This window comes from Mobula birostris, chromosome 15, assembly GCF_030028105.1.
Source record: "Mobula birostris isolate sMobBir1 chromosome 15, sMobBir1.hap1, whole genome shotgun sequence".
NCBI classification, from domain to species: Eukaryota; Metazoa; Chordata; class Chondrichthyes; order Myliobatiformes; family Myliobatidae; genus Mobula; species Mobula birostris.
Genome location: NC_092384.1, coordinates 85,829,624 through 85,855,045, shown reverse-complemented (window position 1 = coordinate 85,855,045; position 25,422 = coordinate 85,829,624). Strand labels below are relative to the sequence as shown.

Genomic DNA, 25,422 nt, shown 5'->3' with positions numbered 1-25,422 from the left:
GCCGCCACAGCTGCTCGTAGCAACAAATTCCACAGATTTATCACCGTCTGACTAAAGTAATTTCTCCGCATCTCAGTTCCAAAAGGATGTCCTTCAATCCTGAAGTCATGCCCTTTTGTCCTTGAATCCCCTACCACGGGAAATAATTTTGCCATATCTAATCTGTTCAGGCCTTTTAATATTCGGAATGTTCCTATGGGATTCCCACCTCATTTTCCTGAACTCCAGGGAATACAGTCCAAGTGCTGCCAGATGTTCTTCATACGGTAACCCTTTCATTCCTGGGATCATTCTTGTGAATCTTCTCTGAAGCCTCTCCAATGTCAGCATATCCTTTCTAAAATAAGGAACCCAAAACTGCACACAATACTCCAAGTGTGGTCTCATAGAGTCTCAACATCACATCCCTGCTCTTATTTCCGAACCATCTAGAAATGAATGCCAACATTGCATTCGCCTTCTTCACAACCGACTCAACCTAGAGGTTAACCTTTAGGATAACTTGCACAAGGACTCCCAAGTCCCTTTACATCTCTGCATTTTGAATTCTCTCCCCAGCTGAATAATAGTCTGCCCATTTATTTCTTCCACTAAAGTGCATGACTATACAGTTTCCTACATTGTATTTCATTTGCCACATTTTTGCTTATTCCCCTAAACTATCTAAGTCTCTCTGCAGGATCTCTGTTTCCTCAACACTACCCGCTCATCCACGTATCTTTGGCAAATGTAGCCACAAATCCATTAATACCACAGTCCAAATCATTGACATACATCATAAAAAGCAGTGGTCCTAACACCGACCCCTGTGGAAATCCACTGGTAATCGGCAGTCAGCCAGAATAGGATCCTTTTATTCCCACTCTCTGTTTTCTGCCCACCCACCAATGCTCCACCCATGCTAGTAACTTCCCTGTAATTCTATGGGCTCTTATCTTGCTAAGCAGCCTCATGTGTGGCACCTTGTCAAACGCCTTCTGAAAATCCAAGTACACCACGTCTACTGCATCTCCTTTGTCTACCCTGCTTGTAATTTCCTCAAAGAATTGCAGTAGGTTTGTCAGGCAGGAATTTCCTTTCAGAATACCATGCTGGCTTTGGCCTACCTTGTCATGTGCCTCCAGGTACTCCGTAATCTCATCCTTAACAATCAATTCCAACAACTTCCCAACTACTGATTTCTGGCTAACAGGTCTATAGTTTCCTTCCTGCTGCCTCCCACCCTTCTTAAATAGCAGAGTAACATTTGCAATTTTCCAGTCATCTGGTACAATGCCAGAATCTGTCTATTCTTGAAAAATCATTGTTAATGCCTTCGCAATCTCACCAGCTACTTCCTTCAGAACCCAAGGTTGTATTCCATCAGGTCCAGGAGATTTATCCACCCTCAGACCATTTAGCTTCCTGAGCACCTTGTCTGTCGTAATTTTCACTGCACAAACTTGACACTCTTAAACGTGCAGCATACTGCAGACGTCTTCCACTGTGAAGACTGATGCAAAATATGCATTCAGTTCCTCTGCCATTTCTACATCTCTCATTACAATATCTCCAGCGTCGTTTTCTATTCGTCCTATATCTACCCTCGACTCTCTTTTACCTTTCATATACTTAAAAAAGCTTTTAGTATCTTCTTTGATATTAGTCGCCAGCTTCCTCTCATTATTCATCTTTTCCTTATGAATGACCTTCTTAGTTTCCTTCTGCAAGTTTTTAAAAGCTCCCCAATCCTCTGTCTTCCTACTAGCTCTGGCTTCCTTGTATGCTGTCTCTTTTGCTTTTACTTTGGCTCTGACTTCACTTGTCAGCCACGGTAGTGTACTTCTTCCCTTTGAACATTATTTCTTATTTGGAATATATCTGTCTTGTACTTCCCTCATTTTTTGCAGAAACTCCAGTCATTGCTGCTCTGCTGCCTTTCCTGCAAATGTCCCTTTCCATTCAACTTTGACCAGTTCTCCTCTCATGCTATTGTAATTTCCTTTATTCCACTGAAATACCAACACATTGGATTTTATTTTTTCCTTTTCAAATTTCAATGTGAACTCGATCATATTGTGATCATTGTTTCCTAAGGGTTCCTTAACCTTAAGCTCTCTTATCACTTCTGGATCATTGCACAACACTCAATCAACACTCAACAACAAGCAGTTCTGAAAAGCTATCCCTCAGACATTCTACAAATTCTTTCTTGAGGTCCATTACTGGCCTGGTTTTCCCAATCCACTTTCATGTTAAAATCCCCAACGATTATCATGACATTGCCTTTCTGACACACCTTTTCTACTGCCTGCTATAATTTGTAATCCACATCCCGGCTGCTGTTTGGAGGCCTGTATACAACTGCCATTAGGGTCCTTTTACCATTGCCATTTCTTAACTCAACCCATAGACTCTACACCTTCCGATCCTATGTCATCTCTTTCCAATGATTTAATATTATTTCTTAAACACAGAGCCACATTACCCCCTCTGCCTACTAACCTATCTTTCCAATATACTGTATATCCTTGGACGTTCAGTTCCCAATGGCAGCCATTCTTTAGCCAAGTTGCAGAGATGGCCACAAAGTCATATTTGCCAATCTGCAGCAGAATTTCAAGATCATCCATTTCATTCCTTATGCTGCGTGCATTCAAATTCAACACTCTCAGACCAGCATTTGTTGCTTTCAATTTTAACTGCACCGTGCCTCCATAGCCCTGTAACTCATGCCACTGGCTTTGATTAAGCCCCATCTCCTGCCTGTTCTTTCTATAATCTCTGTTGCACGCTACCTTTGATTTATTTCTGTTTTCCCCTTCCTCAGCCCTATCACTCTGGTTCCCATCCCCCTGCCAAATTAGTTTAAACCCTCCCTAACAGTTCTATTAAATGTGCCCACTAAGATATTGGACCCCTTTGGGTTCAGGTGTAACACATCCTTTTTGTATAGGCCATACCTCCCCCAGAAGAGGCCCCAATGATCCAGGAATCTGAATCCCTGTCCCCTACACCAGTGTCTCAGCCACACATTAATATGCCTGATCATGCTATTCTTGCACTTGCAAGCACGTGGCACAGGCAGCAATCCTGAGATTACTATCCTAGAGGTCCTGCCTTTCAGCTTCCTACCTAACTCCCTGAATTTTCTCTTCAGGACCTCCTCCCTTTTCCACTTATAGCATTGGTACCGACATGTACCAAGACTTCTGGCTGTTCACATTCTCCCTTCAGAATACTCTGCACCTGATCCGAGACCTCCTGTACTCTGACACCTGGGAGGCAACACACCATGCAGGTATCTGTATCAGGCTGACAGAGCTTCCTGTCTGTTTCCCTGACTATGGAATCCCCTATGGCTACTGCATTCCTCATGTCCTCTTTCTCTTCTGCACCTTGGAACCAGGCTCAGTGCCAGAGACCCGATTGCCATGGTCATCCTCTGGCAGGTCATCCCCTTCAACCGCATCCAAAATGAGATAACGATTACTGAGGGGGATGGCTACAGGGGTGCTCTGTATTATCTGATCTCTTTTCTTCACTTCCCTGACCGTAACCCACTTATCTAACTTCTGCAGCCTTGGAGTGACTAACTCCCTGTAGCTCCTCTCTGTCTCCTAATAAGCTGTAGGTCATCAAGCCGCAGCTCCCCAGATCCTTAACACAATCTTTCAGGAGATGCATCTCGGCGCACCTGGCGCAGATGTGGCCGTCTGGGGGACTGGAAGATTTCCAGGATTCTCACATCCGTGCACCTGTCTTAGGGACTCCAGCTGCGGATTTTTCACTCTGGGTTTATTCCTGAAGCCTTCCCCATGAGTGGGTATAGCCGCAAGGCAGCAGAGGTTTGAGGTCTCCTAGATGAGCTGCCAACCACAGTTGATGATCCCCATCTGCCTGAAGCGACTGGTTTTAAGGCACCAGTAACCCGCCTTTGCCCCTTCTCCTGTCAGTAGAAATGGTTCTGCTGGGCTTGGTAGCAAAGCCACATGTGAAGGCTAAGAGCTCTCCCGAAAGGGAAAATGTTTCTTTATTAAGGACACCAAATATATACAAAATCCAGATATGGTCTTTGCAATATTCTACTTAACACAAGTATAACACCCCTAACATGTTGTGCCGACCATGTAACCTACTCTAGAAGCTGTTTAGAATTTCCCTACTGCATAGCCCTCTATTTTTCTAAGCTCCGTGTACCTATCTACAAGTCTCTTAAAAGACCCTATTGTATTCCCCTCTACTACCTTTGCTGGCAATGTATTCCATGCATCCACCACTCTCTGTGTGAAAAATTTAACCCTGACATCCCCCTGGTACCTGCTTCCAAGCACCTTAAAACTATGCCCCCTCGTGTTAGCCACTTCAGTCCTGGAAAAAAGCCTCTGGCTATCCACACGATCAATGCCTCTCATCATCTTATACACCTCTATCAGGTCACCTCTCATCCTCCAAGGAGAAAAGAGAGGGCATACAAGGAAGCCAGAGCTAGTGGGAAGATAGAGGATTGAGGAGCTTTTAAAAACTTGCAGAAGGAAACTAAGAAGGTCATTCAGAAGGAAAAGATGAATTATGAGATTAAGCTGGCGACTAATATCAAAGAAGATACTAAAAGCTTTTTTAAGCATATAAAAAGTAAAAGAGAGTCGAGGATAGATATAGGACCAATAGAAAATGACACTGGAGATATTGTAATGAGAGATGTAGAGATGGCAGAGGAACTGAATGTATATTTTGCATCAGTCTTCACAGTGGAAGACGTTTGCAGTATACCAGATATTCAAGAATGTCAGGGAAGTGAAGTTTGTGCAGTGAAAATTAGGACTGAGAAGGTGCTCAGGAAGCTTAATGGTCTGCAGGTGGATAAATCTCCTGGACCTGATTGAATATCAATCCTGATTGGGTTCTGAAGGAAGTAGCTGGAGAGATTGCGGCGGCATTAACAATGATCTTTCAAGAATCGATTGATTCTGGCATTGTATCAGATGACTGGAAAATTGCAAATGTTACTCCACTATTCAGAGGGTGGGAGGCAGCAGAAAGGAAACTATAGACCTGTTAGCCTGACATCAGTAGTTGGGAAGTTGTTGGAATCTATTGTCAAGGATGAGATTACGGAGTACCTGGAGGCACATGACAAGGTAGGCCAAAGCCAGCATGGTATTCTGAAAGGAAAATCCTGCCTGACTAACCTACTGCAATTCTTTGAGGAAATTGCAAGCAGGGTGGACAAAGGAGATGCAGTAGACGTGGTATACTTGGATTTTCAGAAGGTGTTTGACAAGGTGCCGCACATGAGGCTGCTTAGCAAGATAAGAGCCCATGGAATTACAGGGAAGTTACTAGCATGGGTGGAGCATTGGCTGGTTGGCAGAAAACAGAGAGTGAGAATAAAGGGATCCTATTCTGGCTGGCTGCTGGTTACCAGTGGAGTTCCTCAGGGGTCGGTGTTGGGACCGCTGCTTTTCATGATGTATCTCAATGATTTGGACTACGGTATTAATGGATTTATGACTAAATTTGCTGATGATACAAAGATAGGTGGAGGAGCAGGTAGTGTTGAGGAAACAGAGAGACTGCAGAGAGACTTAGATAATTTAGCGGAATGGGCAAAGGAGTGGCAAATGAAATACGATGTTGGGAAGTGTATGGTCATGCACTTTGGTGGAAGAAATAAATGGGCACACTATTATTTAGATGGGGAGAGAATTCAGAATGCAGAGATACAATGGGAGTCCTTGTGCAAGATACCGTAAAGATTAACCTCCAGGTTGAGTTGGTTGTGAAGAAGGCAATAGACAATAGACAATAGGTGCAGGAGTAGGCCATTTGGCCCTTTGAGCCAGCACCACCATTCACTGTGATCATGGCTGATCATCCACAATCAGTTCCCTTTTCCTGCCTTCTCCCCATATCCCTTGACTCAGCTATCATTAAGAACTCTATCTAACTCTTTCTTGAAAGCATCCAGAGAATTGGCCTCCTCTGCCTTCTGAGGCAGAGCATTCCACAAATCCTCAACTCTCTGGGTGAAAAAGTTTATCCTCAACTCCATTCTAAATGGCCTACCCCTTATTCTCATATTGTGGCCTCTGGTTCTGGACTCCCCCGACATCAGGAACATGTTTCCTGCTTCTAGCATGTCCAAGCCCTTAATAATCTTATATGTTTCAATCAGTTCCCCTCTCATCCTTTTAAATTCCAGTGTATATATAATTTCAGGCGAATACAATGTTGGCATTCATTTCTAGAGGTATGGAAATTAAGAGGAGGGATGTGATGTTGAGGCTCTATAAGGCACTCATAAGACCACACTTGGAGTATTGTGTGCAGTTTTGGGCTCCTTATTGTTAGAAAGGATATTCTGACATTGGAGAGGGTTCAGAGAAGATTCACGAGAATGATTCCAGGAATGAAAGGGTTACCATATGAGGAACGTCTGGCAGCTCTTGGGCTGTATTCCCTGGAGTTCAGGAGAATGAGGTGGGGGGGGGGGGAATCTCATAGAAACATTCTGAATGTTGAAAGGCCTGAACAGGTTAGATATGTCAAAATTATTTCCCATGGTAGGGGATTCTAGGACAAGAGGGCACGACTTCAGGATTGAAGGACATCCTTTTGAAACTGAGATACAGAGAAATTACTTTAGTCAGAGGGTGGAATATGTTGCCATGAGTGCCTGTGTAGGACAAGGCATTGGGTGCTTTTAAGGCAGAGATATGTAGGTTCTTGATTAGCCAGGGCATCAAAGGGTATTGGGAGAAGGCAGGGGAGTGGGGATGACTGGAAGAATTGGATCAGCCCATGATTGAATGGCGGAGCAGACTCGATGGGCCTACTTCTGCTTCTATATCTTATAGTCTATGGTCTAAAAGGCCAAGTTCACTCAACCTATTCCTAAAAGGCATGCTCGCCAATCCAGGCAACATCCTTATAACTCTCCTCAGCACTCTCCCTATAGCATCCACATCCTTCTTGTAATGAGGTGACCAAAACTGAACACAGTAGCCCAACTGAAGTCTTATATAGCTGTATAAACGTTCAACCATCTTCTCCTCGCTCCAGCTCAATGACTGTCACCTGTCAACATTCATGGATGGAGCCATCTGCTGCAAATATTTTATACATTTTCAAACTCTGCCAGTAAGATGCCTCTCTTGCCTTATTAGAAACATAGAAAATCTACAGCACAATACAGGCCCTTCGGCCCACAAAGTTGTGCCGAACATATCCCTACCTTAGAAATTACTAGGGTTACCTATAGCCCTCTATTTTTCTAAGCTCCATATATCTGTCCAGGAGTCTCTTAAAAGACCCTATCATATCCGCCTCCACCACCATTGCTGGCAACCCATTCCACTCACTCACCACTCTCTGTGTAAAAAATTTACCCCTGACATCTCCTGTGTACCTATCTCCAAGCACCTTAAACTTGTGCTCTCTTGTGGCAGCCATTTCAGCCCTGGGAAAAAGCCTCTGACTATCCACACGATCAATGCCTCTCATCATCTTAAACACGCCTTTCAGGTCACCTCTCATCCTCCGTCGCTCCAAGGAGAAAAGGCCAAGTTCACTCAACCTGTCTTCATAAGGCATGCTCCCCAATCCAGGCAACATCCTTGTAAATCTCCTCTGCACCCTTTCTAACTTTCCACATCCTTCCTGTAGTGAGGTGGCCAGAACTGAGCACAGTACTCCAAGTAAGAGGTTAATTAATCATATGCCGTGATAGAAAGTAATCAAAACAGTTGAAAACTTTTAAATTTTGCTTTGCCCTCTGAGTATTAAATCTGATCATGTCAAATAGTGATATCATTTTTTGAATATTAGGGGTTTCAGGGGCTATAGGCAACAGAAATGAGAGTGAAGTTGAAGCTAAGATCAGATCAGACTCTTAAAAGTGAACACATTGAAAGATAGAGCAGGTTTTGAGAGGTTACATGGCCTACATTGGCTTTATTTCTGATGTTCTTATAGGAGACAAGTTGCAGAACTTCCTTCCACCTCTGCCTTGAATTTGTCAGTGATCAAGCTCTCATATTCTTTAAGAAGCCTTTTGTTTTCAAGCACTCTCTTTCAGACCCAAAGGTATAGATAAGACAATATTCTTGGAAGAGTTAGACAATTGATATGTTGTTTGGATTTGTTCAACCTGAAGCCTTAATTATTTCTCTTTCAACAGATGCTGCCTGACCTACTCAGTTTTTCCAACATTTTCTGTTTTTATTTCTGATATTTACACCATTGTGTCAATCACAGATTATGCTTCAATTGCCACTGATCACTGCTTGATAGTTGTTGTTATATTGTCAGCATCTTGGTGTATTCTGGGTTTACTGTTTGTACGTGGATCAGATTGGGTTTACGGAATCATAGAAAGGTACAATATTGATACAGATTCTTTCACCTCACTGTCCATGCCAACTCTGATGCCTGTCTCCATGAATTCCACTTGCTTGCATTAGATCTGTATCTCTCTCAACCTTTCCTTGCCATATTCCAGTCCAAGTGCCTTTTAAGCATTGTAATTATATCAGTCTCTGCTTACTCTGACAGTTTATTCCAAATAATCACCACCCTTTGAGTTGAAGGAAAAACACTTGCCCCACAGATTCCATTTAAATCTCTTCACTCGATCTTAATCCTTAACCCCTCATTATAGACTCTCCTGCCCTGGAAAAATGATTCTGACTATCTATCTTATTTAATACCTTTATAATTGTATAAATCTCTATAAGGTCACCCTCATCCTCTTATGTTCTAGTGAGAATAAACCTAGACTTCCAACCTCTCCTAGTAACTACAGCTCTCCATTCCAGGTAACATCCTGGTGAATCTCTTCTGCAGTCTCTTTATTGCTACTACATCTTTTCTGTAGTATGGAGACCAGAACTGTGCACAATATTCCACGTGCAGTTTAACAAATGTTTTGTACAGCTGCAACATCCCAACTCTAATCCACAATTTTATATTGACTCCTCATGATCCCTGCACTGCCATTGAATAATTTTATACAGTAAATGTGAGTGATCTCTAAATGAAATATTTCTTAAAATATGATTTTGTTATTGTACAGGTTTTTCCTGAATACAATTTTATTACCCTTGGTTCTCTGAGCAAAAGTGTCCCCATTCTGTCCTGTGGGGGCCTGGCCAAACGGTGGCTTGTACCCGGCTGGCGAATGGGTTGGATTCTCATACATGACCGAAATGAGATCTTGAGCAGAGAGGTGAGACTCAAACTCATTGGAAAACTGACTGAGGTGGTAGAGTTCACATGTTTTTGTTACCCTTGGGCACAAAATTAGGTGGACTTGTGAATTACAAAGAGGATGCACAGGCTGCAAAGAGATTTGGCCAAGTTCAAGGAGTGGTCAGTTACTGAATGGCAGGGCAGGTTAAAAGAGCCAAATGGCCTACTCTTGCTTCAGTATTTCTGTTTCAATTGAGTAGAGCCAGGAGGGCGTGACTGGGAAACAGCACAGTGCCCTTTTATAATTATTTATTCAAGGGATGTGGTCTTCACCCATCCTCAGTTACCTCTTGAACTGCTGCATCCTTGAGATGTAGGTCTACCTCCAGTGCTATCAGGGAGGGAATTCCAGGATTTTAATTCAGTAATGGTGAAGGAATGGTATATGTTTGTTGTTGCAGTGTTCGCCAAGTTTGGCAATTAGCTTGCAACATTTCTTCACCAGTCAAGTTGATATCCTTAATGCATAGCTGTTTATTTTTCTGTCTAGGGTGCTCAGGTTTATATAGCCCCTCAACCCCATTCACCTGCCTCAGTCCTGAATGACTACTCAATCTTTGAATTTTATTCGCTTGTGTTTCTTTGGCTGTTAGGGGTTCATAGATGGCGTCAATTTCTATATGTTTGTTTATGGAGTTATCAGAAGAGAAACACACTTCTAAAAGTGCTTGTGCGTGCTTCGTGTTTGCCTATGCCAGAATCTCCACGGTGTCCCAGTTAAAGTGGTGTGCTTCTTAATCTTCATGTACTGAGATCAGTAACAGTGAATCCCGTCTACGTACCACCTGTTTGTGTTCCTGTAAATCTGTTGAGCATTTACATCCTGTCTGACTGATGTAGTTCTTGTTGCAGTCTCCACAATTGATCCTGTACACCACAGAGAGTACATTAGAGACATCTATCTACCAGAAGGATACACGCACACAGACCTGCTATTGAACTACCATAGCAACTACTTAACCTGCCACAAGAAAAACTGCATTTGCACCTTATTTAAGAGAGCACCACTGAACTTTAGGCTAGGGAAGAGAAGCACTTATTCAAAGTGCACCAGAACGATGGTTACCCATGGAATTCCCTGAATTTCAATCAGGAGATGATTCCTAAGGAGAGAAAGTTGTGCAGACATTGCTCAACATGTAACCTTGTCCTACAAGAATATATCAGAAATGACAGCTCAACTGCTCAAGCCTCACAGCATCAAGATCGTTCACAATCCAGTGGCGACTTAAGAAAATGTGAGTCTTACTTCAGTGGTTGGTAAGTTGATGGAGAAGATCCTGAGAGGCAGGATTTATGAACATTTGAGAGGCATTATATGATTAGGAATAGTCAGCATGGCTTTGTCAAGGGCAGGTCGCGCCTTATGAGCCTGACTGAATTTTTTGAGAATGTGACTAAACACATGATGAAGATAGAGCAGTAGATGTAGTGTATATGGATTTCAGCAAGGCATTTGTTAAGGTACCCCATGCAAGGCTTATTGAGAAGGTAAGAAGGCATGGGATCCAAGGGGACATTGCTTTGTGGATCCAGACACAAGGAAATCTGCAGACGCTGGAAATTCAAGCAACACGCACAAAATGCTGGTGGAATACAGCAGGCCAGGCAGCATCTATAGGAAGAGGTACAGTTGACGTTTTGGGCCGAGACCCTTCGTCAGGACTAACTGAAAGAAGAGATAGTAAGAGATTTGAAAGTGGGAGGGGGAGGGGGAGATCCAAAATGATAGGAGAAGACAGGAGGGATGGAGCTAAGAGCTGGAAAGTTGATTGGCAAGAAGATACAAGGCTGGAGAAGGGAGAGGATCATGGGATGGGAGGCCTAGGAAGAAAGAAAAGGGGAGGGGGTCATCAGAGGAAGATATAGTGAGAAGGACAGAAGGAGAAAAAAGAGAGAGAGAAAGGAGAAAAAGTAAAAAATAATAAATAAATAATAAATAAATAACAGGTGGGGTAAGAAGGGGAGGAGAGGCATTAATGGAAGTTAGAGAAGTCAATGTTCATGCCATCAAGTTGGAGGCTACTCAGACGGAATATAAGGTGTTGTTCCTCCAGCCTGAGTGTGGCTTCATCTTGACAGTAGAGGAGGCCATGGATGGACATATCAGAATGGGAATGGGACGTGGAAGTGAAAAGTGTGGCCACTGGGAGATCCTGCTTTCTCTGGCGGACAGAGCGTAGGTGTTCAGCGAAACGGTCTCCCAGTTTGTGTCGGGTCTTGCCAATATATAGAAGGCCGCACCGGGAGCACCGGACGTCCCCCTCCCCCTCCTGTCTTCGCCTATCATTTCGGATCTCCCCCTCCCCCTCCCACTTTCTAATCTCTTACTATCTCTTCTTTCAGTTAGTCCTGATGAAGGGACTCGGCCTGAAACGTCAACTGCACCTCTTCCTACAGATGCTGCCTGGCCTGCTGCGTTCACCAGCATTTTGTGTGTGTTGTGGATCCAGAACTGGCTTGCCCACAGAAGGCAAAGAGTGGTTGTAGATGGGTCATATTCTGCATGAAGATTGGTGACCTGGTGTGCCTCAGGGATCTGTTCTGGTACCCCTACTCTTTGTGATTTTTATAAATGACCTGAATAAGGAAATGGAGGGATGGGTTAGAAAATTTGCTGATGACACCAAGGTTGGGGGTGTTGTGGATAGTGTGGAGGGCTGTCAGACGTTACAGCGGGATATTGATAGGATGCAAAACTGGGCTGTGAAGTGGCAGATGGAGTTCAACCCAGATAAGTGTGAAGTTGTTCATATTGTTAGATCAAATGTGATGGCAGAATATAATATTAATGGTTAGACTCTTGGCAGTGTGGAGGATCAGAGGGATCTTGGGGTCCGAATCCATAGGACACTCAAAGCTGCTGCACAGGTTGACTGTGATTAAGAAGGCATACAAGACATTGGCCTTCATCAATTGTGGGATTGAGTTTAGGAACTGAGAGGTAATGTTGCAGCTCTGTAGGATCCTGGTCAGACCCCACTGGGAGTACTGTGTTCAATTCTGGTCACCTCACTCCAGGAAGGATGTGGAAACCATAGAAAGGGTGCAGAAGAGATTTACAAGGATGTTGCCTGGATTGGGGAGCATGCCTTATGAGAAAAGGTTGAGTGAACTCGGCCTTTTCTCCTTGGAGCGATGGAGGATGAGAGGTAACCTGTTAGAAGTGTATAAGATGATGAGAGGCATTGATCGTGTGGATAGTCAAAGGCTTTTTCGCAGGGCTGAAATGGCTAGCACGAGAGAGTACAGTTTTAAGGTGCTTGGAAGCAGGTGCAGAGGAGATGTCAGGGGTAAGCTTTTTTACGCAGAAAATCATGAGTTAGATATACAGAGTCTCTGTGGATGGAAGTTAGGAACAGGAAGGGGTCAATAACTCTACTGGGTGTTTTTTATAGACCACCCAATAGTAACAGGGACATCGTGGAGCAGATAGGGAGACAGATTCTTTAAAGGTGTAATAATAAAGGTGTAATAAGTTGTGGTGGTGGGAGGTTTTCATTTCCCAAATACTGATTGGCATGTCCCTAGAGCGAGAGGTTTAGATGGGGTGGAACTTGTTATGTGTGCTCAGGAAGGTTTCTTGACACAATATGTAGATAAGCCTACAAGAGGAGAGGCTGTACTTGATCTGGTATTGGGAAATGAACCTGGTCAGGTGTCAGATCTCTCATTGGGAGAGCATTTTGGAGATAGTGATCACAATTTTATCTCCTTTACCATAGCACTGGAGAGGGATAGGAACAGACAAGTTAGGAAAGCGTTTAATTGGAGTTAGGGAAATATCAGGCTATCGGGCAGGAACTTGGAAGCATAAATTGGAAACAGATGTTCTCAGTGAAATGTACAGAAGAAATGTGGCAAATGATCAGGGGATGTTTGTAAACAACATGTTAGTCCTGACGAAGGGTCTCGGCCTGAAACGTCGACTGTACCTCTTCCTAGAGATGCTGCCTGGCCTGCTGTGTTCACCAGCAACGTTGATTTGTGTTGAGGGGATGTTTGTGTGGGGTTCTGCACAGGTACATTCCAATGAGACAGGGAAAGGATGGTAGGGAACAGGAACCGTAATGTACAAAGTCATAGTCATAGTCATAGTCATACTTTATTGATCCCGGGGGAAACTGGTTTTCGTTACAGTTGCACCATAAATAATAAATAGTAATAGAACCATAAATAGTTAAATAGTAATATGTAAATTATGCCAGTAAGTTATGAAATAAGTCCAGGACCAGCCTATTGGCTCAGGGTGTCTGACTCTCCAAGGGAGGAGTTGTAAAGTTTGATGGCCACAGGCAGGAATGACTTCCTATGACGCTCTGTGCTGCATCTCGGTGGAATGAGTCTCTGGCTGAATGTACTCCTGTGCCCATCCAGTACATTATGTAGTGGATGGGAGACATTGTCCAAGATGGCATGCAACTTAGACAGCATCCCTTTTCAGATACCACCGTGAGAGAGTCCAGTTCCATCCCCACAACATCACTGGCTTTACGAATAAATGTTGGAAAGGCTGTTGTAATTCTAGTCAAGAACAAAAGGAGAGCATACGAAAGGATCAAAGGGCTTGGTAATGATAGAGATTGAGAAGATTATAAGATTAGCAGGAAGGAGTTTAAGAATGAAATTAGGAGAGCCAGAAGGGGCCATGAGAAGGCCTTGGCGGGCAGGATTAAGGAAAACCCCAAGGCATTCTACAAGTATGTGAAGAGCAAGAGGATAAGATGTGAGAATAGGACCAATCAAGTTGACAGTGGAAAAGTGTGTATGGAACCAGAGGAGACAGCAGAGGTACTTAATGAATACTTTGCTTCAGTATTCACTACGGAAAAGGATGTTGGCGATTGTACAGATGACCCCCTGTAATAATGATCAGTGAGAATCTGTAGTTACCAACAAGTAACCTTCATTGTTTCAACTAAAAGCACATGGGTTCACAAACTGTCCCCTGTGAGCCCTACTAGAATTCCCTGACAGTCCATGAACAGTCAATGAAGAGAAAAGGTATTACCTGGGAATGGAGTCTATGCTGGACAGGCATTCCTCGTGCCTGATCTCCAAGTGTCCATGGAGTCCACCTTATCAACGATGGTTGGTCTCTGTCTGCTGGAGAGTATCGCCCATGTGTATTTGGAGCTTCTGAGTCTTATACTGCTCCTCATCGATTGAACCATTGGATCTCCATCCCATTGGCTCAAGGTCACCTGACCTACCTGGGTCACCTTCTTACTGGTCATTGTATAGGACTACTGCCAACATTGTTTCATGGTTGTGCCCACCCCAGCCTTGTGTATTTGTGTCTTTACTCTCTGACTGGTCCAAACCAGTTAAATGAGGCAACCGAGACAGGATCTAATGAGATTACCGATTGCAGGTCTGGCATTTTACATAACAAGTAGCTACTCCTCTGAGAATGGTCTCAGGTTTATTGTAGGAATGACTTGCAGCGGACTGAAAAGCTTGAGCACGTAGATATTAAGAAAGAGGATGTGCTGGAGCTTTTAGAAAGCATCAAGTTGGATAAGTCACTGGGACCAGATGAGATGTACCCCAGGCTACTGTGGAAGGTGAGGGAGAAGATTGCTGAGCCTCTAGAGATGATCTTTGCATTATCAATGAGGACGGGAGAGGTTCCGGGGGATTGGAGAGTCGTGGATGTTGTTCCTTATTCAGGAAAGGGAGTAGGGATAGCTCAGGGAGTTATAGAACAGTGAGTCAATAGACAATAGGTGCAGGAGTAGGCCATTCAGCCCTTTGAGCCAGCACCGCCATTCACTGTGATCATGGCTGATCATCCACTATCAGTATCCAGTTCCTGCCTTATCCCCATAACCTTTGATTCCACTATCTTTAAGAGCTCTATCCATCTCTTTTTTGAAAGCATCCAGAGACTTGGCCTCCACAGCCTTCTGGGGCAGAGCATTCCATATATCCACCACTCTCCGGGTGGAAGAGTTTTTCCTCAACTCCGTTCTAAATGGCCTACCCCTAATTCTTAAACTGTGGCCTCTGGTTCTGGACTCACCCATCAATGGGAACATGCTTCCTGCCTGCAGCGTGTCCAATCCCTTAATAATCTTATATGTTTCAATAAGATCCCCTCTCAGCCTTCTAAATTCCAGAGTATACAAGCCCAGTCGCTCCAATCTTTCGACATATGACAGTCCTGCCATCCCGGGAATTAACCTTTTGAACCTACGCTGCACGCCCTCAATAGCAAGAATGTCCTTCCTCAAATTTGGAGACCAAAATTGCACACAGTACTCCAGGTGTGGTCTCACCAGTGCCCTGTACAGCTGCAGAAGGACCTCTTTGCCCTTATATTCAATTCCCTTTGTTATGAAGGCCAGCATGCCTTTAGCTTTTTTAACTGCCTGCTGTACTTGCATGCTTGCTTTCAGTGACTGATGTACAAGAACACCTAGATCTTGTTGTGCTTCCCCTTTTCCTAACTTGACTCCATTTAGATAATAATCTGCCTTCCCGTCCTTACCACCAAAGTGGATAACCTCACATTTATCCATATTAAACTGCATCTGCCATGCATCTGCCCACTCACCCAGCCTGTCCAAGTCACCCTGCATTCTCACAACATCCTCCTCATATTTCACACTGCCTCCCAGCTTTGTGTCATCAGTAAATTTGCTAATGTTACTTCTAATTCCCTCATCTAAATCATTAATATATATTGTAAACAGCTGCGGTCCCAGCACTGAACCCTGCGGTACCCCACTGGTCACCACCTGCCATTCCGAAAGGGACCCGTTAATCGCTACTCTTTGTTTTCTGTCAGCCAGCCAATTTTCAATCCATGTCAGTACTCTGCCCCCAATACCACGTGCCCTAATTTTACCCACTAATCTCCTATGTGGGACTTTATCAAAGGCTTTCTGAAAGTCCAGGTACACTACATCCACTGGCTCTCCCTTGTCCATTTTCATAGTTACATCCTCAAAAAATTCTAGAAGATTAGTCAAGCACGATTTCCCCTTCATAAGTCCATGCTGACTTGGACCAATCCTGTTACTACTATCCAGATGTGTTGTCATTTCATCTTTTATAATTGACTCCAGCATCTTTTCCACCACCGACGTCAGTCTAACCAGTCTATAATTCCCTGTTTTCTCTCTTCCTCCCTTCTTGAAGAGAGGGACATTAGCCACCCTCCAATCCACAGGAACTGATCCTGAATCTATAGAACATTGGAAAATGATTACCAATGCATCCACGATTTCTAAAGCCACCTCCTTAAGTACCCTGGGATGCAGACCATCAGGTCCCGGGGACTTACTTATCAGCCTTCAGACCCGACAGTCTATCCAACACCATTTCCTGCCTAATATAAATTTCCTTCAATTCAACCATTACCCTAGATCTTTTGGCCACTATTACATCTGGGAGATTGTTTGTGTCTTCCCTAGTGAAGACAGATCCAAAGTACCTGTTCAACTCATCTGCCATTTCCTTGTTCCCCATAATAAATTCACCAACTTCTGTCTTCAAGGACCCAATTTTGGTCATAACTATTTTTTTTCCTTTTCACATACCTAAAGAAGCTTTTACTATCCTCCTCTATATTCTTGGCTAATTTACCTTCGTACCTCATTTTTTCTCCACGTATTGCCTTTTTAGTTACCTCCTGTTGCTCTTTAAAAGTTTCCCAATCCTCCAGCTTCCCACTCATCATTGCTATGTTATACTTCTTCTCTTTTATTTTTATACTGTCTATTACTTCCCTTGTCAGCCATGGCCTCCCCTTACTCCCCTTAGGATCTTTCTGCCTCTTTGGAACGAACTGATCCTGCACCTTCCGCATTATTCCCAGAAAAACTTTTCACTGTCATCCCTGCTAGGGTATTGTTCCATTGAACTTTGGCCAGCTCCTCCCTCATAGCACCATTGTTCCCTTTGTTCAACTGTAATACTGACACTTCCGAGTTTCCCTTCTCCCTCTCAAATGGTAGATTAAAACTTATCATATTATGCTCACTACCTCCTAATGGATCCTTTACCTCGAGGTCCCTGATCAAATCTGGTTCATTGTACAGTCATCCATCAGTGGTTGGTAAATTGATGGAGAAGATCCTGAAAGGCAGGATTTAAGAACATTTGGAGAGGCATAATATGATTAGGAATAGTCAGCATGGCTTTGTCAAAGGCAGGTTGTGCCTTATGAGTCTGAGTGAATTTTTTGAGAATGTGACTGACACATTGTTGAAGGTAAAGCAGTAGATGTAGTGTATATGGGTTTCAGCAAGGCATTTGATAAGGTACCATGCGAGGCTTATTGAGAAAGTAAGGAGGCACCGGATCCAAGGGGATATTGCTTTGTGGATCCAGAACTGGCTTGCCCACAGAAGGCAAAGCATGGCTGTAGATGGGTCATATTCTGCATTGAGGTTGGTGACCAATGGTGTGCCTGAAGGATCTCCCTACTCTTTGTGATTTTCATAAATGACCTGGATGAGGAAGTGGAGGAATGGGTTAGTAAATTTGCTGATGACACAAAGGTTGGGGGTGTTGTGGATAGTGTGGAGGGCTGTCAGGGGTTACAATGGAACATTGATAGGATGCAAAACTGGGCTGAGAAGTGGCAGATGGAGTTCAACCCAGATAAGTGTGAGGTGGTTCATCTTGGTAGGTCAAATATGATGGCAGAATATAGCATTAATGGCAAGGTTGTTGGCAGTGTGGAGGATCAGAGGGATCTTGTGGTCTGAGTCCATAGGACACTCAAAGCTGCTACACAGGTTGACTCTGTGGTTAAGAAGGCATACGGAGCATTGGCCTTCATCAACCGTGGGACTGAGTTTAAGAGCTGAGAGGTAATGTTGCAGCTATATAGGACTCTGGTCAGACCCCACTTGGAGTACTGTGCTCGATTCTGGTCGCCTCACTCAGGAAAGATGTGGAAACCACAAAAAGGGTGCAGAGGAGATTTACAAGGATGTTGCCTGGATTGGGGAGCATGCCTTATGAGAATAGGTTGAGTGAACTCGGCTTTTTCCCCTTGGAGCGATGGAGGATGAGAGGTGACCGGATACAGGTGTACAAGATAATATAAGGCGTTGATCATGTGGATAGGCAGAGGCTTTTTTCCAGGGCTGAAATGGCTAGCACGAGAGGGCATAGTTTTAAGGTGCTTGGAAGTAGGTACAGAGGAGATGTCAGGGGTAAGTGTTTTACACGGAGAGTGATGAGTGCATGGAATGGGCTGCCAGCGGCTGCAGTGGAGGCGGAAACGATAGGGTCTCTTAAGAGACTCCTGGATGGATACATGGAGTTCAGAAAAATAGAGGGCTATGGATAAGCCTAGGTAGTTCTAAGGTAAAGACATGTTCGGCACAGCTTTGTGGGACGAACGGCCTGTATTGTGCTGTATGTTTTCTATGTTTCTTTATTGCTCTGATTAGATTATCCAAGAGCAAGAATCAGTTTAGAGTCCACAAAAAGCAAGAGACAAAGACAACTGGCGTGTCTGCTTCCCCTGTCCTTGATCAGTCTGAAGTTTCTTCTGGCCAACATCTCCCTCCTCTTGATTCAAAGATATTTATTAACCTCCTCTCATTCAGTTGGCTACCCATAGGACTGCCATGGAACCCCAGTAGGTATGCAACACTTACATGCTATAAAGAATATTAACATTTACTAACTAAATTCACTCACTTTATACTGACAGTCATCTCTGCTGTTTCATGAGAACATTATTCTCGATTTTTTCCCATTATTTCAGCCTTCCATTTCTCAGTTGATAAACATCGAGCAATACAATTATCAGGGTATATAAAATTAGTATTTCAGCAGCATGAGATACTATTCTTACCTATGGATGTATTTGAGTATTTGTCCCCCAATTCCAAAACTTACTCAAAAAGCCTGGGTCACTCAATATTTCATTTGCCTTACTAGCACGTGTTTTAATAACTTTAGTGTGTTTAGTCCATTGATGGATGATCTCCCTTGCTTCCTCCACAACACATGTCCAGTCTACAGTGAAGTGAGGAATTGATGGCAATTCAGTAACAACATAGTCCCGCAGATACTCATCTATATCAATGTGTTGGATCTTGAAGTTCTTCTTCATTACTGTGTATAATACAAAGTTCTCCTTTGTTAGACTGTATTACCTGTGTCAGTTGAGAAGGTATGTTTTTTTTCCACTGAATGTTTTCCAAGCAATGATATCACTGTTGACAGTTTGTCCACTGTACTGGCTGTGGAACATGGCCAGAGACTGACCATGGCCCCAGTCATGGTTGATACCATTGCAACAAAATACATTATTCTATGTTGAATTAAACCTGCAACACACAAGGGCAATATCTGCTCCTATTTCCAGTTTAAATCTTAAAATTATTTTCAGTCCATACTTTGTTTTTGTTTTTCTAGACCACCCAATCAAAACTCTCAATTGTCTTTGGACTCGAGGCATCTATTTTTCCTCACCCAATTTCATTTCAGGATAAGAGGGACAAATGCTGGCTTATCATCCTTTTCCTTTGATTTTTTGACAAAGCTTCCCTGATTCTCAGGATGAGAGGACTGAAAATCACCCCCTTGATAGGGTCTGTTCGAATCTTTTTGGAACAGTTGTTCCATCTTCAAGTCTTCCAAATCAGGGCTATCATGTACATCAATTGTTATGGGCCGATGGTGATAACAGTCCTGTTTCTCCCCCACCAATTTCAGCAGGTTGATATGGTACCATCCACTTTTATCAGGAGAAGTCAGCACTTTGTACATTGAAGGGCTTTCTTTGTCTATAATTTCATAGGGCCCTGCAAAGCTTGGATTTAAAAATGAGGTGGGTTGGTGTATTCTAATCATCACTCTTTGTCCTGAGCATAATTCTGTGGGACTGACTTTTGAGTCAAAGTAGGCTTTAATCTGTTGCTTTTTCTTTCCTATTTGGTGGGCTGCCACATCATCAGCCTCTTTCACTGTCTCTACCAATTGTTGTACCTACTTTTCTGACACAATCCCATCGATTACGGGTTTTGAGATTTACAAGGATGTTGCCTGGATTGGGGAGCATGCCTTATGAGAATAGGTTGAGTGAACTCGGTCTTTTCTCCTTGGAGCGACGGAGGATGAGAGGTGACCTGATAGAGGTGTATAAGATGATGAGAGGCATTGATCATGTGGATAGTCAGAGGCTTTTTCCCAGGGCTGAAATGGTTGCCACAAGAGGACACAGGTTTAAGGTGCTGGGGAGTAGGTACAGAGGAGATGTCAGGGGTAAGTTTTTTACTCAGAGAGTGGTGAGTGCGTGAAATGGGCTGCTGGCAACGGTGGTGGAGGCAGATACGATAGGGTCTTTTAAGAGACATTTAGATAGGTACATGGAGCTTAGTAAAATAGAGGGCTATAGGTAAGCCTAGTAATTTCTAAGGTAGGGACATGTTCGGCACAACTTTGTCGTTTTCTATGTTCTAAATATACATACTATCAGAGTGTATGACTGACCCTGGCGGAAAACGTTCTGGGTGGCTAACCACATTTGCCACAGCTGCCAATTCTGCTGCCTGTGCACTGATGGTTTTGGGTAATTTTAAAGCTATACTATATCTTTCCTGGCCATATTTATCCTCTACATATATGCCACACCCAGTTCTCCTCTCACCATCCTGTACTGATGAGGAGCCATCCACAAAAATTTTTGAAGTAGAGTTTTTCTTTCTCCTTTGTGTCTCTGTTCTCAGTCATTACTTTATCTGATCTGCTTCCGCCCCCTTCTTTTTGTTTTGATACAAATGGGCCCTTGGGATCAATTGCTATCATAACTTGACACTCATGATCATTTCCTTGGTACACCAGGTTATCGGCTAACATAGAGGTAGTGTTTACTCGCTTTACACTAATATTTCTTCCTTCCATCTAACAGTAATTTTATGGGGGTGTGTTCTGTCAGTATTGTAAGTGGATTAAGTCCCACTATGTAGGTGAATTGTTGTACTGTCCAGAAAACTGCTAACAAGTGTCTTTCACATACAGTATACCCCTGTTCTACTGGTGAGATCATGCGTGAAGTATATGCTACTGGTCTTAACTTCCCATGCATCTCCTGTAACAGCACTGCAGAGAGGGTGGTATCAGATATGGCTCATTCGGATTTGGGCTTTTTAAAGCGGGCGCAGTGGCCAATGCTTCAGAGCTGTGATGGCCTGGGTATGTTCTGATTTCCATTCCCACACCACATTCTTTTTCAGTAATTCCATTAAAGGAGCTGCTTCAGTGGAAAGTCCATCAATGTGATCTCTACAGTATCCTACCAGCCCCAGAAAGGACCACAGTCCTTTCAGGTCTCAGGGAATAGGCAGTTTAACAACCAATTCTACTCTTCGCTTATCAATTTTTCTTTTTCCCAATGTCAAGATCATTCCCAAGTAACTAACTTCTTGTTTCATTACCTGTGCGTTTTTAGGGTTTATCTTTAGTCCCAATGCAAATAATAATTGCAACAGTTCTGTTAATAGCTGATAATGTTCCTGCTGAGTTTCAGTCTACAGGAGTAGATCATCTATATATTGTACCAAGCATTCAGGTTTTGAAAACTGTTTTGACCTTTCACCTAAGCCTTGGTGAAATATAGACAGGAAATTATGGAACCCCTGTGGTAGGACAGTCCATGTATACTGCTGTCCCTGAGAGATAAATGCAAACTTGTATTGACACTCCCTTCCTAGTGGGATAGACCAAAATCCATTACTTATGTCCAAAACTGAACCATTGCACTCTTTCATTCTGTTTGACCACTGTCCTCGGGTTAGTTGCTACATTCGGGGCTGATAACGGAGTTACTTTATTTAGCTCTCGATAATCTATTGTCAACCTCCAACTACCATCTGGTTTCCTCACTGGCCATATGGGTGAGTTGTTAGTGGAGGCTACTGGCCTCAGTACCCCTTGTTGTACCAGCCTCTGTATTACCTTACCGACATCTTCCTTAGCTTTTTTGGAAAACCCATATTGCTTCTGTGGTTTGGGGTCTGGACCTTGTATGCATACACTGCCAGCCATCTTTCGCAGTTATGCTTGTGCCTTGCAAATGCTTGAGTTCTGTGCAATGATTTGCTGTACCGTCTGACCATTGCTGAGCTCCTCTGGTTTTATCCACATTTCCCCATTGTACATAAGAACATAAGAAATAGGAGCAGGAGTAGGCCATCCGGCCCATCGAGCCTGCTCTGCCATTCAATAAGATCCTGGCTGATCTGTCCGTAAAATTAGCTCCATCTACTTGCCTTTTCCCCATAACCCTTAATTCCTTTACTATGTAAAAACCTATCGAACTATTTCTTAAAAATATTTAGTGAAGAAGCCTCAACTGCTTCCCTGGGCAAAGAATTCCACAGATTCACCACTCTCTGGAAAAAAAAAAATTCTCCTCAACTCCGTCCTAAATCTTCTCCCATGAATATTGAGGTAATGTCGCCTAGTTCTAGTCTTACCTGCCAATGGAAACAACTTTCCTACTTCTATCTTATCTATCCCTTTCAAAATTTTGTATGTTTCTATAAGATCCCCTCTCATTCTCTGAATTCCAGAGAGTATAGTCCCAGGCGACTCAATCTCTCCTCATAGGTTAACCCCTTTGTCTCTGGAACCAACCTGGTGAATCTCCTCTGTACCACCTCCAAAGCCAGTATATCCTTCCTCAAGTATGGAGACCAGAACTGCACACAGTACTCCAGGTGCCGTCTCACCAGTACCCTGTATAGTTGCAGCATGACCTCCCTGCTCTTGATTTCAATCCCTCTGGCAATGAAGGCCAACATTCCGTTTGCCTTCTTAATAGCCTGTTGCACCTGCAAGCCAACTTTTTGTGATTCATTAACAAGCACTCCCAAGTCCCTCTGCACAACAGTTTAGTGTCATCAGCAAATTTTGCTACACTACACTCAGTCCCCTCTTCCAAATCATCAATGTAAATGGTAAACAGCTGCGGGCCCAGCACCGACCCCTGCGGCATCCCACTCACCACTGACTGCCAACCGGAGAAACACCCATTTATACCAACTCTCTGCCTTCTATCGGTTAACCAATCCACTATCCATGCCAATATACTTCCTCCGACTCCATGCATCAGTATCTTATTTATAAGTCTCTTGTGCGGCACCTTATCGAACGCCTTTTGGAAATCCAAGAATACGACATCCACCTGTTCCCCTCTATCCACTGCACTCATTATGTCCTCAAGGAATTCCAGTAAGCTTGTCAAACAGGACCTGCCCTTTCTGAATCCATGCTGCGTCTGTCTAATGGAACCACTCCTTTCTAAATGTTTCGCTATTTCTTCCTTAATGACAGCTTCAAGCATTTTCCTGACTACAGATGTTAAGCTAACTGGGCTATAGTTGCCCGTCTTTTGCTTACATTTTTTAAAACTTTTGCTATCTGTTTTTATACTTTGTGCTAATTTACTTCCATACTCTTATCTTCCCTTTCCTGATTTCTTGTTTAGTTGTTCTCTGTGCTTTTTAAAGTTTTCCCAATCCTCCCACTACTCTTTCCGACTTTGTACACAAGCTTTTAATTTGATACTATCTTTTATTTCCTTAATTATCAAAGGCTGGCTCTCCCCACACTTACTGTCCTTACTTTTGACTGGAATATACTTTTGTTGAGCACTGTGAAAAATCTCTTTGAAAGTATTCCACTGTTCCTCAACTGTCCTATCAAATAGCCTGTGCTCCCAATCCACATTAGCCAACTCCTCCCTCATCCAGTTGTAGTCTCCCTTCTTCAAACATAATACACTAGTTTTAGATCTAACTATTTAATCCTCCATCTGAATGCGAAATTCAATCATACTATGATCATTCTTTCCAAGAGGATCCTTGACTACAAGATTGTTAATCTTACCTGTCTCATTGCACAGGACTAGATCTGAGATAGTATTTTCCCTTGTAGGTTCACTAACATGCTGCACAAGGAAGCCATCACAGATGCATTCTATTAAGTCCTCCTCAGGACTTCCTTGTCCAATCTGATTCACCCAATGTCATATGGAGGTGGCTAGGAACGGACCCAAGCGCAAAACACAGATACTGAAGTACTAGGGACAGGACTAGGATACAAGGACATGGACACGAAAACCGGGAACCCGGAACAGGACTGGACAAGAGAGCTAGGAGCCCAGGCTTAGACTCCGAGCCAGAGACTGGACAAGGACCCAGTACCTGGGTTTTGCCTCTGGCTCGGACCCCAGAACTAGGCAAGGACGAAGCTTGGCAGGCAGGCAGGACGAGGCTGGAGTCTTCAGGCTTGAGGCTAGAGGCGAAGCTTGGCAGGAGGCTGGAGTCTAGGCTTGAGGCTAGAGGCTAGAGACTTGAGATGAGGCTTGGCAGGAGGCAGGAGGCTGGAGTCTTCAGGCGTGAGGCTAGAGACTTTAGGCGAGGCTTGGCAGGAGGCTGGAGTCTTCAGGCTTGAGGCTAGGCGGGCTCCTCCTGGGCAGGGCAGGGCATGGTTCACCTGGGCAGGGCGCGGTACTCCTAGGCAGGGCGCGGATCACCACCCGACGGAGGCATGGAACAGGAAGGGACAGAACCAACCGCAGGTAACAGCCAGATGGCCTGGCTTACCTGACAGAGGCAAAGGACAGGAAGGGACAGAACCAACCGAAGGTAACGGCAAGACGGCCTGGCTTACCTGGGCGGAGGCAAGGGATAGGAAGGGAGCTGGGTACAGGGTGGCTCCGGGACAAGACTGCAAGCGAGACGAGGCGAGAGTTACCAGCAAGACAAGGCAAGGCTTCAGGCAATACAAGGCAAGACGAGAACTTCAGCTGAGGCGAAAGTTACCGGCAAGACAAGGCAAGGCTTCAGGCGAGGAAATAGAAGGCAGAGCAAGGGATACAAGGAGTAAGGACAAGAACAATCCAGCAGCCACGCCCTGGTCTCTGAAGGTAATAATGTAGCCAGTCCCAACGAGCATCAGCTGCCTCAATTAGAGCTCAACAAGAACAGAAACAGGGTAGACAGGAAAACCTGGAGCCAGGGTCAATGGACCGGACCATGAACCAGAATACGGACTTCACGGACCGGACCATGACACCCAATCTATGTGGAAGTTAAAAGCTCCTCTGACAACTGCTGTTCCATTCTTACAAGCCTCAGTTATTTATTGGTTAATCGTCTCTGTCACTGCAATATTTTTATTAGGTGGCCTATAGACAACACCCACCAGTGA

General features: G+C 43.9%; 1 protein-coding gene across 1 annotated transcript in view; it reads left to right on the top strand.

The window, feature by feature from the left end:
• Nucleotides 1-25,422, top strand: part of tat (tyrosine aminotransferase) — a 131,524-nt gene that overhangs the window by 66,596 nt on the left and 39,506 nt on the right. Inside the window, exon 7 of the mRNA XM_072279081.1 lies at nt 9,056-9,208. Within this exon, the coding sequence (XP_072135182.1) occupies nt 9,056-9,208 (153 nt within the window). The remainder of the gene's footprint in view (nt 1-9,055; nt 9,209-25,422) is intronic.